This window comes from Candoia aspera, chromosome 1 (assembly GCF_035149785.1).
Source record: "Candoia aspera isolate rCanAsp1 chromosome 1, rCanAsp1.hap2, whole genome shotgun sequence".
NCBI lineage: Eukaryota > Metazoa > Chordata > Lepidosauria > Squamata > Boidae > Candoia > Candoia aspera.
This window is the reverse complement of record NC_086153.1, coordinates 22,281,202-22,297,597: the sequence shown is the minus strand read 5'-3', so window position 1 is coordinate 22,297,597 and position 16,396 is coordinate 22,281,202. Positions and strand designations below refer to the sequence as shown.

Sequence of the window (16,396 nt, the reverse complement as noted above, 5' to 3'; positions counted from 1 at the left end):
CCTAAACCCTGATTTAACGTTCCTCTTTCCTTATAACAAATACTGAGGAAAAGCTTTAAAAAAAACAGAAAGTGTGAGAGATATGCCCTTCGGAAGAGCCATGGAGACATCTGGTGCACCGAAGTAAGGCACGCTGTGGTTTGTCAACAGGCAGCTCAGAGGACGGCTCTCTTACGAAATGAGAGCGACGGAAGAGAAGGAAAAGCCCCCTTCAGCTTTTCCACGCCCTTATCTCTCTTTCAATCTTCGCTTGCCCTACTGATCTCCCTGCTCGACTAAGATGGCGGCTGCTGTCAGAGCTATTGGGAGTTTGACGCGCTTCACGGCTGCTGCCAAGTATTGCCCGACCCGGAGCAGTTTCTTAGGTGAGAACGGCTGGGAGGGAACCTTGCAGGCACTTGGTTGATTGAGAGGGAACAGGAGGAAGCGCACCGGCTCATTTTTTAGGGTAAGGGGGCGTTTCTAGGTTTACCGGAGCGGTTCCTCATGGTCTGAGCTGGGATCTGATTATTCTCTTCCTTGTATTCTTACTTCTCTCCATGTAACGGGAAGTGGTCAAAGAGACCATTTAGCCCACTTGACTCTAGCGTGCCTTTACATCTCTATCTAGATACTTGGGACGCCCGCAGGTAGGACATGAGTACAACAGCATCTCTGCTCGTCTCCCCCCGCCCCCAATGACTGTATCAAATTCTCCTTTATAGCTCTATGGACTCTTATATAATTATGGGGCAGTTGTATATAGGGAGAGCCCGACAGACCAAGGATAACCCATTTCAGAGTGAAACCTGGTTCAGGATAGCCAAGTAGATGGCTTTGTTTGCTATTTGACTGTATACTCACCGAAGTACCAATCAAAGCGAATATTTGTAGCTCAGGGTTGAACTGTGGAGTCCTTGGTGCTCTCTGAGCCTTGTTGTTTTCTTGCAGACATTTCATTGCCAGACTAGGCAACATCTTCAGTGCCACTGAGAGCACCAAAGACTCCACAGCTCACTGAAGTGCTGTTCATTATGGCTAATAATTTAAATTGTAGTCGTCAAGTACAGAACAGTAAATGATAGAGCGATAAATTCATTTCCATGGCTGAGAGTGAACCTGAACCTAGGTTTCCCTGTTCTGAGTCTAGCATCTTAACCTCTGTGATAATGGAGAGTATATGTAGCTCAGGGTTGAATTTTTGAGGTCTTAATGTTCTTGGAACATATTTTTCTTCTTGCTCATGTTTCATTACCAGGCTAAGTAACATATCAGTGCTTGGGGGTGTGAAGTTTGCTGGCTGCTTGTAGCTTGTCCTACCAGTATTGGGGTTTTTTTTCATGATTTTTGTTTTATCTGGCGCTGGTTCTTGCTTACCTGAGTGTTGGCTAATAGGTATATGATGAGGAGGATTTCCTTAGGACTATTTGTCCCTTTCCTTGACCTTTGGCTCCTTCATGTCATGAGTATGGATGGTGAGCAGGAGGGGGCCCCTATCCAGGGGGGAAAACGCATGCGTAGTTTAGAGGGTTTGAACTGTTCTTCAGAGAAACTCAGAAGAGAACCGCCCTGAGTTTTGGGGTTTATCTGTCTGGGTTTCCCATGCTCCCTCAGTTTGGTGGGATTTTCTGTCTACTAGAGCAGTTAATAAACACTAAAGACTAATTTCTTGTCTTAGTGTGGTTTTTTGCTTAAGTCAGGACACTTCGTCCCAATTAGTATGTGGGAAATTAGAAATAGTCTTATTGAGAAGTCACAAGCATGCAGTTCTTTTGCTCCTGTGACATATTAGTTGGACAGTTTGACAGATAGCTAAATAAGCTTTTCCAAGTATCATCTATACTCACCCAACCCAACCCATGTTAGGGAGAGCAGTTAATGGTTGATGTCAAAGCTTGGTGGGAAGGGAAACACAGGTGGGGGAATCCATCATTCACTTTCCTAAAATGTCCCATGTTAAAAAAAGGGCAGTACCTATTGCCAGCCTTCTTACTGCTGCAGCAGAGGGCTCAGCAACTTGGAGCAACTGATTTTCTGCTGGCTTAGGAACTTGTAGATAGAATTTTAATGCAGCTGTTCGATTACAGCCAGAAAATTGTGGTTCCACCAACTGTGTCTCCAGTCCTCTCGCTACATCCCTTCAGCCTTCTCAGAAAAGAGTGTGAGATCCTAAGTAAGCAAAAGGTTGTCCACCCCTCTACTAATGCAGCCCTTTGTAATAGTATGCCACCAATGACAGTGTATGTAGCAAATACATACAGTCTGGTAAGATAAAAACAGATCTTAATCTGACATTGAGAGGATCTGAAAGCAGGCTTAAGGAAGGAACTTTCTAGATGTCCCTTTCTGTAGGCACCAGATCGTGAGAGCATTTACAGATGTTCTTTCAATAAATAGGCAAGATCCTGTTGTTCTGGTATAATCAGTTGTACATTTCACCCTACTGTTATCCAGTTTGGTTGCTTTTCAATTCATACTGTATTTGCCTGATCTCATCTGACTTTAAATTTTGTATTGGTTTTATTGCTTTTAATAGTTGTTTATATTTATTTGTTACCTTTGACTGTGGTTTAATTGTGCCAATTGGGGGCACTTTACAATATTTTGTTGTTGTTGTTAGTAGGTAAATTCTTGTATTCTCCCCAGAAAGAAACTACTTCCCAAAACCCAAAACCTGTACATTTTGTTGCTCCGGAATATACAGTTTAAAACTAATTCTACCAAATTTCCTTTAAATAGCCATGGAAGAAACATGCAATGTGATGGTTAGGACAATATTTTTTTATCTCAAGGGTTTATATTCTAAACAAGGAAAAGTTATGGAAAGAAAATCAGGAATATACTATTACATAAAAATACCTAATGCCGAGTCATTGCATTAGATTTCATGGTGGACATATCATCAACCACAATATAGTTATCTGCTCATTGTCATCTGATGATAATAGATTACAGTGCTATGTAGTTTAAGAAAGCAGTTGCTGTTCCAAATGTCTTTTCCTTCCATGTCTATATATAAACTCAAAGGCTACCCTTAAAGTGATAAAAGGCTGTTGGGCAGTGTACATACTTTTTTAATGCTACAGTATTATATGGTTGGGCATGCGTAATTGTCAATGTTGGTTTTAAAAGGTATCCAACTACAGGCTCTGTCATTCTGGATAAGTGAACTAGCAAACAGGCTTAATTTTGTGAAATCATCTCAAAAAGCTGGGTATGAGAGTGACAAATCTTTATTACCCAGGAACTGTTTGTGGACAAAGCCATTCCCAGGTTTACAATATCAGCATACTGAGGTTGTAGTATGGTGAGGATTTTTCCCTAAATAATATTTTGTAAATTGGGGAAATTTGAAAACAAAGGAGTTTGAGGTGCAGTTTCTGATAGATACATTTATTGTTTAACCAATTTCTGTGCCACCACAATTAAAAAAAAAGACTCTTGACTACTTACATAGAACACATGTAGATTAAAATATGCATGGTAAAAATAAAACAACTACAAAAAAATAGAAAAACATAAGCCATACAACATAAACTACAAAAAGATAAAAATAAAGATGGCAACACTCACATCAGGGGAAATCTATGCATGTGTATGTAGAAACACAAATATTTATGTATGTATAAACACAGATATATGCATATACACATGCAAGTGTGTCAAATGCACATATTTATGTTCGGAGGGTGGGTTTTCCTGGATCAGTTTCAGTAGGAGTTGGCAACACTAAGTTGACAAGATAGGAAGGCAAGGCATCATGCTGGCTTTTAATCAGTGTTCATAGTTCTTTTTCTGCCTATTCCATTTTTGGGGGAGCAGTTCTCTTTAAGAACATCTTCCTTTTTGGGTAGATATTGTATGTTGATCTTGCTGAGCTGGCTGTGACAGAGAAGACAAACACAAAGAGACTTATTAGGAAGATAGTAGTAGGGACAAGCGTATGACTCCACATGCCTGGGTTTCTGAACAAGATGGAATGTAGGTGAAAGGTCCTTTCCTTTCTGCTGCTTCTATGGAAACGTAAGCAAGAAGGTGGCTCGGCTCAGCCCTCTTCCAGTTTTGAGCTGAGACCATGTGATTGAATTGCAAAGCATAGCACGTTTCAATATGGACATGGAAGCTTTTTAAATTGGTCGTTCTGTTTTTGTCTAGGACTTACACATTTTTCCCCCTTTGGATTTGTCTCAAATTCCTCTTGAATGCTTTTTGGTTGCACTGTTTGATATAATTTTTGCTCAGTATATCAATAGGTAAAGCAATTAGTCTCATGTTATTAACCTAGCTCAGACTTAACATGCTTTGAAAACCATGCTTCAAAAAATCATAGCTTGATAAAATGTCAAAGGTGCTATTTTAACAGGTCATTGCTTTTTTGCACTCCAGATAGTTTTTGCATACAGTATTCTCATATTGCTATTTTTTTATTTGACCAGATTCCATGGATGTAAGATTTTCCATGCTTTCAGTTTCAAATTACACAGAAAGCAAAAAGCCATGCCACCCAGAATTTGTTCAATATGATATTAAATTGTATTGAGCAAAGCACCATTGAGTATGCAAGTTCCTGAAGAGCTGCTCAGAACTGCACTAGGGGCTCTTTTGGTAACACTTAAAGGGCCATTGGACTAAGTCAGAATATACTGATTTGACCTGACAAGAGAGCCCATAATGCATATTGTCCTCCAAGTAGGTTAGACTACAACTCCCATCATCCCTATTCAGCAGTTATTGGCCATGACAGGTAAAGATGATCCAGTTTTTCACTGTTATTCTGGGTGCCAAAAGTGTATAAATGCCATGAGGGTTGAGCTGCTTAGTAACAATTTACATGACTTGGTAAATGACTTGAAACAAAGAGAGATGCCTTTATTTATTTACATTTTAGAAGATTTATATAGTCACCCATATTGTAATAACAACCCTGGGTGGCGTATACAATACAGGTAGTCTTTGTTTAGTGACCATAATTGGTTCCAGGGACTTAGTCATTAACTGAAGTGGTGACTAAGTACAAATAAGGTGACCACAATTGTGTTTATGATTTTACTTCAGCTTTCCTTAGGAGGCAAAGGAAAGCCTTCATTGTGAAACTGATTAAGGTCTTGTCAGTTTCAGGCATGATTGGGAGAGAGGGTTCCAATCAACTAATTAAAGTCACAGAACTGAGCTTTTTAACTTGTGGTTAGTGCTTTTTAGGGAAGTACTGTGCTGAGGAGAAAAGCAGGTAAGGGAGCGATAGCTTGTTTAGGCAATCTCTCTGCTCTGAAGGGGGGAACAAAAACAGGTCAGGCAAAGGACAACACAATACCATATGAAATTACTGTAATGGTGAACATTTGACTAAGAGAGAGAGACACTGCAAAGGTTGTAAATGTGGGCACTGGTTGCAAAGTTACTTTTTTATCATCGTGGTAACTGCAAACAGTTGCTATCCGTTGATAAAGAAGGACTACCTGTATTTATTTTGCAAGAGGCACTCAAGGATTTTTTTTTAAGTGATGCTTCTTTGGAATGCCCAGCTGTTTAAATATTTGTTCATGGGGATTTAAAATAATTTTTTCAGCCCTGTGTAACTCCTGAAATCTCTTCCAGATTATGCTTGCCGAAACCTCTGCACTTCCTCTGCTACTAAATGTAAGTATAAATACTTACTTGGTGGGGATTGATGGGTATAAACCGGAACTTTGACTGATGGAAAGAAATTACATAGCAGTGACTCTTGATGCATTCTTTGCACATTGTTTTAATTTTTTTGGGATTTTTTGTATCTGTCGCAATGAAAAAGGTAATGAGAGAGAAACTGTAGAGCGACACGTGGGATTAATAAAGATGTAGGCAACAGTAGTACACTGGGAGAGGTGGGGGTGTGGGAAATTTCACTTCTCATTAGGAAGGATTTATTTCTATCTAGCATGTTTCTTTTTGCCCTATAAATGCTGGAGGCCAAAGATTGGTTTTTTTCATAAGGAGATATGTATAGGAAGCATTTGCAAAAACAAGATTGAAACTTGGAACAGCTGCAGTAATTAAAACAAATATAGGCTAATCATTTAGCTCTGCTTTCCAAATGTGTTGGGTGATAACTGTTGAAAATGATGGGAATTGTAGCCACACATCTGGAAGGGAATTAGACTGGGGGATATTGCCTCACTATATGGAAAGGTGAAAGCTAGGAGAATGACTAGTGTAGGCCCAAAGGGACTGAAATATCTTCATAGGGCATCCCAGTAAGACCTTTCTTTCATCTTATAATGTTGAACAACTGCCCTCCTATCAATGAGAGTTGATATCTTTGTTCCCCAAAGGATCCAAAATATTTATTTATTTATTTGTCCTGAATTTTAATGGCATTATATAATCCCAGCTTTTGAACTTGGTGTTGTTCACCCTCTAAGTTTTGTTGAATTTCAGGGTGTTGAACTAGTAAATGCATCTCTTGTCTCTTCTCCATCCTAGCTAGAACCCATGTTAATTATGACATCAAAGAAGGTGTTGCTGTTGTTCGTTTTAACACCCCTAATTCCAAGGTAAGGTTTTTCTATTGCTTTTCTCTTGGTGTAAGTCATTTAGACTTGGCAAAAATATAGATATCTAGAATACAATGAAGAAAGGATGATGAAGGAAGTTTTTGTACAGAAAATTTGAAAGTAGAGGTTGGGGTCTTGGAGAGCTAAATAGGAATCTTGATAGTTCACGGACTAGGGAACCTTCCAGAAATGGAAGAGAAGAGGATGACAAGGTCTAATATGGTAACATCCCTATTGACAATAAGAAATGTTATAAAACAAAGATTAGTCTTATGGCTTGGGTATGGTTCCAACCCAGGTATGTAGAGTCCAGTTTCAGGCATCAGTTACTGGCCTTCACAACAGAAGCAAGTACACTTTTGTGGCTGACACGGTGAACTCAGTACATTAGATCTAAGTAAATTTTTTGTAGGCAGGTCATCCAGAAGCTATAGATGGTTCAGCTACAGTGGCACAAGCAATAAGGGGCACTTGTCGTTACACCCATGTGTTATCGGTGCTATGTGAGCTGCATTTACCAGTAAACTGCATTTACCAGTTACCAGTTGGCTTCTGGGTGTAATTCAACATGCTGGTTGTTACCTATCAAGCTCAACATGGCATAGGGCCTGATTATTGGAGGGACCACCTGCCTCCACCTGTTTTTGTCCATCTAGTGCATTCAGGCAGAGTGGGTGCGCTCAAGGTCCCATCAGTTAAATTCATCTTATAGGACTGAGAAAGCATGCCTTCTTTGTTACTGTTACTGTCCTCTGGAACAGCATCCCCACAGAGGTATGTATGGCTCTCACTCTCCTAGGCTTCCAGAAGTCTCTTAAGACTTGGCTCTCTTTCCAGGCCTGGGATTAGGGTGTCTGTTGCATCTTTCTTGCATGTTGGGTGGGGAGTGTTGTTTTAGTCTGGGCAGAACAAAATATAAATATAAATAAATAAATAATTTCTGCAGAGTGTCAAAGAAATGCAGCTGTCAAGAGGGCTACTTTGTAATGAGGTTGGATTGCTTAATGATGTTCTGAGCTTAGCTTTTGGCAGCTTTTGATGTGCTTATTGGAGTCAACATTTTGCAAGCATCCTGTGTTAGCTATTAACTGAGGCTTTCCTAAAATATAATGTGAATTAATTGTACTGTATCATGGAACAAAATCATACCATAAATTATGGGAGTTTAGTCCTCTGCAAGTTTTTGTCCCTGCATTTGAAATGTATGTTGACCATTACTGTTTAAAAGTACCTTTAAAAGCACAAAATATTTGTGTTTGATTGTTTAATTGCACTTAATTCTTAAACACTGCTGCCTCTGTGACATTTGGACATCTTTTGGAGACATTTCCAGATCTGAGTGGGAAGAAAGGATGTTTCCATCCATCCAACTTTCTGCCTTGGTTTTAACTTACCCATTTCTATGTTATAGGTAAACACATTGTCCAAGCAAATGCAAGCTGAGTTCGTAGATATAATGAATGAAATATGGAGCAATGATGCTATCAAAAGTGCGGTCCTTATTTCAGAAAAACCCGGTTCTTTCATTGCTGGGGCAGACATCAAGTAAGTTCCATGGAGGGGAGTCCCTGCTAAGATAGCTGGAGATATTGTTCTTTTGTTTAAAAAATGCAGAGTAAATGGTAGCCCCTGCTGGCCTCTTAATATAGTTATCTTAACATTCTTAATTCTGCTTACATTTTATATATTTTGCCTGAGAGATTATACCAAAAAGTTTCCACTTACTGCTTCTTCCCTGATCATGCTGTACAGCAAAATGGAAATCAGTTGCTTTGCAGTTTATCTGCAAACATTGTTGTTGTTTATTCGTTTAGTCGCTTCCGACTCTTCATGACTTCATGGACCAGCCCATGCCAGAACTTCCTGTCGGTCGTCAACACCCCCAGCTCCCCCAGGGACAAGTCCGTCACCTCTAGAATATCATCCATCCATCTTGCCCTTGGTCGGCCCCTCTTCCTTTTGCCCTCCACTCTCCCTAGCATCAGCATCTTCTCCAGGGTGTCCTGTCTTCTCATTATGTGGCCAAAGTATTTCAGTTTTGCCTTGAATATCACTCCCTCAAGTGAGCAGTCTGGCTTTATTTCCTGGAGGATGGACTGGTTTGATCTTCTTGCAGTCCAAGGCACTCTCAGAATTTTCCTCCAACACCACAGTTCAAAAGCATCGAACTTCCTTCTCTCAGCCTTCCTTATGGTCCAGCTCTCGCAGTCATATGTTACTACGGGGAACACCATTGCTTTAACTATGCAGACCTTTGTTGTCAGAGTGATGTCTCTGCTCTTAACTATTTTATTGAGATTTGTCATTGCTCTTCTCCCAAGGATTAAGCGTCTTCTGATTTCCTGACTGCAGTCAGCATCTGCAGTAATCTTCACACCTAGAAATACAAAATCTTTCACTGCTTCTACATTTTCTCCCTCTATTTGCCAGTTATCAATCAAGCTGGTTGCCATAATCTTGGTTTTTTTGAGGTTTAGCTGCAAGCCAGCTTTTGCACTTTCTTCTTTCACCTTCATCATAAGGCTCCTCAGCTCCTCTTTGCTTTCAGCCATCAAAGTGGTATCATCTGCATATCTGACGTTGTGAATGTTTCTTCCAGCGATTTTAACTCCAGCCCTGGATTCCTCAAGCCCAGCATGTCGCATGATGTGTTCTGCATAGAAGTTGAATAGGTAGGGTGAGAATATACAGCCCTGCCGTACTCCTTTCCCAATCTTTAACCAGTCCGTTGTTCCGTGGTCTGTTCTTACTGTTGCTACTTGGTCGTTATACAGAGTCTTTTGTTGCCGCCTCCTGAACAATGTTGCGAACTTCTGTCTGTAGTTCTTCCAGGACCCTATCTACTAAGTCCAGTCCCTTAAATCGATTCTTCACCTCCACTGCATATTCCTTAGGAATATTAGTGAGCTCATATCTGGCTGATCTGTGGGTCTTCCCTAATCTCTTTAGTCTGATCCTAAATTGTGCAATAAGAAGTTTGTGATCTGAACTACAGTCAGCTCCAGGTCTTGTTTTTACCAACTGTATAGATGTCCGCCACCTTTGGCTGCAAAGGATGTAGTCAATCTGATTTTGGTGTTGTCCATCTGGTGAAGTCCATGTATAAAGCCATCTCTTAGGTTGTTGGAAGAGAGTGTTTCTTATGCAGGGTGAGTTGTCTTGGCAAAATTCTATCAGCCTATGTCCTGCTTCATTTTGTTCTCCCAGGCCATGCTTACCTGTAATTCCAGGTGTCATTTGACTGCCCACCTTAGCATCCCAGTCTCCTGTGATGAAAATAACATCTCTGTTAGGCGTGCTGTCCAGTAGGTGCTGCAGATCCTCATAGAACTGCTCTACTTCAGCATCTGTGGTTGGGGCGTATATTTGGATCACTGTGATGTTAGATGGCTTGCCCTGAATTCGAATTGAGATCATTCTATCGTTTTTTGGATTGTATCCAAGCACTGCTTTAGCCACTTTACTATTAATTATGAAGGCTACTCCATTTCTTCTGTGGTTCTCTTGTCCACAGTAGTAGATCTGGTGGTCATCTGATGTGAAGTGGCCCATTCCAGTCCATTTCAGTTCACTGACACCCAAAATGTCTATCTTTAATCTTGACATCTCACCAATAACCACATCCAATTTGCCCTGGCTCATAGATCTTACGTTCCAGGTTCCAATGGTGTGTTGATCCTTAGAACATTGGATTTGCCGTTCACCACCAGCACCGTCGGCTGCTAGCCGTCCTTTTGGCTTTGAGCTAGCTGCGTCATCACGTCTCGGGCTAGTTGAACTCATTCTCTGTTCCTCCCCAGTAGCTTTTTGACCATCTTCCAACCTGGGGGTCTCATCTTCCGATGGTATACCGACATATCTCTGGTTGTACTGATCCATTTAGTTTTCACGGCAGGAATACTGGGGTGGGTTGCCATTACCTTCCCCAGGGATTGCATTTAGTCTGACCTCTCTGTCATGACCCTCCCGTCTTGGGTGGCCCTTCACGGTTTAGCTCATGGCATCATTGAGGTGCTCAAGCTCCAGCACCATGACAAGGTAACGATCCTTTGCTGAAGCTGCAAAAGAGGTAGTGTGATTAAAATCTTCTGCCCCCTGCTGGAGAAAAGTGGAATAGCAGAAATAGTAGCTCATTAGAATGGCTACTTCCCAGTTATAGATGGTACATGGGGCCACAGTGGCTCAGTGGTTAAGACACTGAGTCAGAGGACCACTAAGGTCAGCAGTTCGAAACCTGAGAGCTCAAGCCCGTCCTTTCAATACAGAAACGAAAAAAAAAGTTATAGATGGTTTGTGAGTGATAATCATTTTGTAGAATATAGATTCATTGGAAGAAGACAATGGCATTAGCACGTGTTTTATTGTAAAACAAAATTCCTCTCCTTTTGTAAAGATGTACAAAACTTGGAACTTGGGGGATGGAAGTTTCTGGAGAAACACTTTTGTTTTTCTTTCAAAGTGCACCAATCCAGCCATTTTGGGGATTGAAAAGTAAATCTTCTAATACAAGAAGTGAAAAATTACCAGATCAACCCTGGAATGGCCAAATTGACACATTCCAGAAGAAAGTAGTAAGCAACTGTTTCTTGCTTACTAGAAAAACATTGTCTTTTCCAAATTAAATACTAGGGCCCAGCAAGAATGAAAGGAAGCTCTTCAATAAATCGATTAGTAAATGTGTTGCATTAGAGTATTAGATGAAGTTAAAAAGACTGACTGTAACTCACATTGACCTATAACACTATTCACAAAGAATACATGAGGTAGCTTTGGGTCACTTGAAAAATACCTCCAAATTGCTTTTCTGTAGATATGCAGAAAATATCTCTCTCTTCACAGAATAGCCACCATTCATTTGTTTTTCTCCACTGCTTCTTTGGTTCCACCTTGTAGCATGATTGAGGCTTGTGGGTCCAGCCAAGAAATAACTCAACTGTCTCAGGAAGGACAGAAGATGCTGCAGAGCCTTGAAAAGTCACCCAAACCCATTGTTGCTGCTATCAGTGGTTCCTGCTTTGGTGGAGGGCTAGAGGTATGAGGAAGTGCTTCCATAAGGGAAGGAAAAAAGGACCTTAATACAATAAAAACAGATTAATAAAAGTTCCACCTAGCCTAAATCCCTGATTCATGGCAGAGCTAATTTTGTTGAACATTTGACTAGAAAAATCTATGGAGCAAGAAGAGTTAATATAGGATTGTTTTGGAAAATGGAGATTCTAGCATAAAGAACAATTCATACTGTACAAAACAGTTGTTGGACCTTGGAATGTGTTTGGAGGAAAATGAGTTTGTGATTGTGCTTTGTGATTCTTCAGGTTGCCATTGCTTGCCAATATAGAATAGCCACTAGGGATAAAAAGACAGTCCTGGGAACTCCTGAGATGTTGCTGGGATTGCTTCCAGGGGCAGGAGGCACCCAGAGATTGCCAAAGTTGGTGAGTTGATGTCTTTGATAAAGACCCAGTTTTCTTTCCTGTGCCCTTCTTTTTGATGTGTGAAATCCCTATTTCTGTATTTCAGGTAGGAATTCCTGTTGCCTTTGACATGATGTTGACTGGAAGAAATATTCGTGCTGACAAAGCAAAAAAAATGGGACTAGTAGACCAGCTGGTAGATCCACTAGGTTAGATTGAGATCTTTCCACACATACTTTTTGCGTCAAACTCTCCTTGAGTACAGCTGTGTTTTAGTATGTTTTTTGATGCTGGCAACTCATTTTTAGGGTGATCAGAAGTCTGAAGTAATTAACTCACACAATCTGAATGACACCAACTGCTTGTATATTTGCATATAAGGTGTTGAAAATGTACTGTCCTTAGAGGAAGTAACTAACATCTTTCCTTCCTTGCTAACAAGTGGTGGCTTGAGAAGTGAAAGGGGACTACAGAAAGCTGTCTTCCCCATTCTGCCTCCATATCTAGTCTCTACTGTATATGTGAGTGTATATGTGTTAAACAGATACCCATATTTCACCCTAATCCTGAATATGATTATAAGAGGGGGAGAATTCTTGTAATGACTCCTCTACACTTAGTTGGAGATCCTTTTGTTTTCCCAGCTGCTCCATTTGCTATTGTTGGGCCCTCTCTACCGAAGCCCGGGAAAAGCAGAATCTGGCAGCAGAACTAAGATAAATGGGTAGAGTGTGCAGATGAGAATATTATGGATTTGGAATGAGGGGAGGGGATACTGATGTGGGACTGGGATTTGAAAAAGTGGAGGCAAGTTGTAAATATGTAATATGTTCTACAGTGTGGAACAAGGAAGATCATTGAGCGAAGGGGAAATTGAAGAATGGGCCAGCTGAACCCTTTGCTTGGAGTAATCATCCCATCAGTGAAAATTTACCTCTGCCTGTGGGCGTACAATCTAGTAGAAACTAGTGGTACAACATAAGGACTTTGGAGGAGGGGTAGGAATAGGAGCTTCAACAGGATTCTTGTGATACTTGAGTTTGTCCTTCCTCTTGTCCACATGTGGAGGCTTTTAATTTTGTTACTCTTGCAGGTCCAGGTATCAAAAGCCCTGAGGAACGAACCTTGGAATATCTGGAAGAGGTGGCCATCACATTTGCCCAGGGACTAGCCAACAAAACAGTTGCTCGAAAGGTGGACAAAGGGCTGATTCAGAGTGAGTGGGCCCAGCACTACCAGCTTAATTAGCTTTGTTTTGAATCTTGGAGAAGGTGCCCTGGCTTTGTTCTTTTTGAAATCTTGTGGTTCCTTCGGCCCACCAGGCCAAATTAGCCCAGAATAGTTTGTCACTGGACTACTTTGTCTTACAGAAGTGACGGATTATGCCTTGACGATTCCCTTTGTAAGGCAACAAGTATACAAAACAGTAGAAAAAAAAGTACAGAAGCAAACCAAAGGACTTTATCCTGCACCCTTGAGCATCATTGAGGTAATTCAGGTTTCTTCAATGGCCTTTGGAGTTTCCACTCAGGCTTGCAGTTAGGCTGTGTGTGTTTCTGTACATGTGTAGGTGTCTGCCAAGTGGTAGAGCTTGTGTGTTTTCAGCCTTGAATGTTATCAACTTTAAAATGAGACTTATGGCATCTCTGATCTTGTCTTTGGGCAGGGGCTGGCCAGGATGACTTGGAATCCTACTTTGGTTCAAGGAAGCTATTTATAAATGCATCATTTAGTTACCTGAAAGCCAGACTCTTTGTAGGTTATGTATCCTGTTCTTCAGTATTCAGTAAGGATCATAAAGCAGAATATGGTAGATCTCTACACCAAAGGAGCAGAATATTTTGGTTTTAGAAGAATGGAAGAATGTGGTAGCTTTTGCAGAACTTTCATGCCACTTCGGCATTTATGAGATTACCCCTCACAACTCTCTGACCTATTCCATAAACGCTAGTAAACGTGGAGTCCTTGGCGCTCTCTGAGCCTTGTTGTTTTCTTGCAGACGTTTCATTGCCGGACTAGGCAGCATCTTAGTGCAACATCTTCAGTGTACTGAAGATGTTGCCTAGCCTGGCAATGAAATGTCTGCAAGAAAACAACAAGGCTCAGAGAGCACCAAGGACTCCACAGATCAACCCTGAGCTACAAATATTCGCTTTGATTGGTAAGATTGGTAAGTATAAACTGAAAGACCATATCAGCATACTGGATACCCACTGAGTTTGTAAAGCTGCTCTTTGATGGAAAAAGGCTACTTTGTTGACTTCAAAGAACTCAGCTTACGTTTATCTCCGTTTTGGTGACTCTACAAGAAAGAGTCTTTTGTAGTGGCTTACATGCTTCCTGGGAATATATTACTATCTTTTTGCAAAAAGACAAAGACCTTTTTATTTTACTAGGCATTTAAAACATTATTTTAGGCTTTGAATTTTCTGCTTGCTTTACTTTTGTTTAATGTGCTTCATCTTCTTTTCTCCTTCCTGGTTTTACTGTTTTATTGCCATTTATTATATTCTTTATGTATTTAATTGACCTGTACACATCTCAGTTTGGGAGGTTGTTTTGTTCAGTTTTTACTGATGAAGCAATTTTTGGGCAGTCAAAGTATAAGGAGAAAAACCTCTAAAATCTCAGTAGCAAGGTGCTGCTTTTGAGTTTTCTGTCAAAAGGAATACTGTTGGGTGGACTGCAATGTTGGAAAGTCTATTTATGTAGTGGAAACTTCCTTCACCTTTGTTTCCTCTGCATATCTTCAGAATCTGCCCTGGATGCATGGAGGCTATAAGAAGGGGAGGGAAGAATTGTTCCATCTTGCTCCATAATCGAAAAACTGCTAGTGCAAACATATGATTGGATCCCTCCCAATTTTAGTTTTAGTTTTTTCTTTTAAACTACAGCAAGCCGCATATGTTGGATTACAAGTCCCATTATTCCCAACATATAGTACTTTATCTTTGGAGGCATGAAGTTGTGAAAAGCTAGGTTGCAGGTTTGGCATCCTCTTCAGAGAATTGCAAAATAAAACCTGGATGCATTGCTTTGCTGAGTTGGCACTGGTGATGGAAATAGAAGTTTTTCTTTGCATTCCCCAAAAGTCCTATCTTCTGTGATAGGATCTTTTCTGCCAAGATAGTAAATAAACTCAATAGCAAGGTTTGGGGAGAGCCAGAAGGGTGGGCAATACATCCTACGACACTTGAAAGGTGAAATGGCTTTTGATGTGTTCTTTTTCTCTTACTGTTTTTAATACTGTGTTTAATGTTTTTAGCTGTTATTGTAAATTACCTTGAAGCATGGGCTAAACATACTTTGAAAAAATAAACTGTTATTGGTTTAGGTTGTGAAGACTGGCCTGGAACAAGGCAATGAAGCTGGCTACCTTCTGGAATCCCAGGTAAAGAATCTTTGATCCACTGTTCTTAAAGTTTCTGGTGGTGCTTAAAAGATGATTGGCTTAAATGGATGACAGTCTGGCAGTGACTTTTGTCTTGGTGCCGTCTCATGTCTTGGCACTACTGATGAACAGCTAGTGCATCTTCCAAAATTTGATGTTCAGAATCTGCCACTTTTGTTATAATTACCTTCTCATTATTGCCTGGATATTCTCTGCTGTATGATTCTCAAATACCTTTAGTGTATGTCTACTGAATCAAAACATCTCAAAAACCCTTAGTGTCAGCACCTGCTCATTCAAGCATTCACACAGACAGTCAAGAAACTGGAGTTCTTTGAACTGGTTTATTGAAGCGTAATGAACGGTACAGAAGGCAAACTGCGAATAAAGACTTCCTGCCAAAACCTACTTTAAACTACATTCTCTTAGCTAGTTCCCTTTCCCATGAAACGTGTCACTCCCCGTCCCAACCAGATGGCATTTCTGTTGTATCTCAACCTCCTGTCCTTGGCGTGCTTATAGCCAAAACAACCCCTTACATTCCAACTTCACATACCCCCTTCCATCTCCTTCCCATCCTGCAACTTGTGAGAATGGCACAATGGGAGATGCCCTGATAAGGGCTTCTGTGAAACCTTTGATCAGGGAATCTGACACTTAGTTTCCCACCTCCTTGGCATTCTTTATGCTAAGAGAGAAAAAAAATCATATATTCAAAAACTGATAGCACCAGGGATGGGTGGGGATCTTCCTTATTGGAGCAACAGTGTTCTCAATATATTTTTAGAGGTAACTTGTCCGCAGCTCTCTAGAGTCTTTATCCCATAGTCTTAGTAATAACTTGAGTTTTCAGTGCACTTTTGTTGCAGGTTTTCTCCAGTACTCATGGGCATTTGGGGGTCAGTTGCTCTCTCAGATTAGCCATAATTCCTAATTTTCCATCTTTTATTTCAAAGGAGCTAGTCTCTAGCCATCCAAGCCAGAATATGAGGTAGAGTGTGTGATCCACCCTTTTATTTTGTAAGAAAAATCTGTTCAGCTTTTCATACATCACTGAACACAAGTCCTAACAATGACATAAC

The 16,396-nt window shown here is 40.6% G+C and overlaps 1 protein-coding gene across 1 annotated transcript in view; it reads left to right on the top strand.

The window, feature by feature from the left end:
• The first annotated feature begins 231 nt into the window (after positions 1–231).
• HADHA (hydroxyacyl-CoA dehydrogenase trifunctional multienzyme complex subunit alpha) overlaps positions 232–16,396 on the top strand; it is a 33,857-nt gene continuing 17,692 nt past the window's right edge. The window contains exons 1-10 of the mRNA XM_063300230.1: positions 232–365; positions 5,575–5,616; positions 6,439–6,509; positions 7,921–8,054; positions 11,403–11,541; positions 11,825–11,944; positions 12,030–12,132; positions 13,017–13,139; positions 13,294–13,412; positions 15,258–15,314. Of these exons, the coding sequence (XP_063156300.1) occupies positions 281–365; positions 5,575–5,616; positions 6,439–6,509; positions 7,921–8,054; positions 11,403–11,541; positions 11,825–11,944; positions 12,030–12,132; positions 13,017–13,139; positions 13,294–13,412; positions 15,258–15,314 (993 nt within the window). The 5' untranslated portion in view covers positions 232–280. The remainder of the gene's footprint in view (positions 366–5,574; positions 5,617–6,438; positions 6,510–7,920; positions 8,055–11,402; positions 11,542–11,824; positions 11,945–12,029; positions 12,133–13,016; positions 13,140–13,293; positions 13,413–15,257; positions 15,315–16,396) is intronic.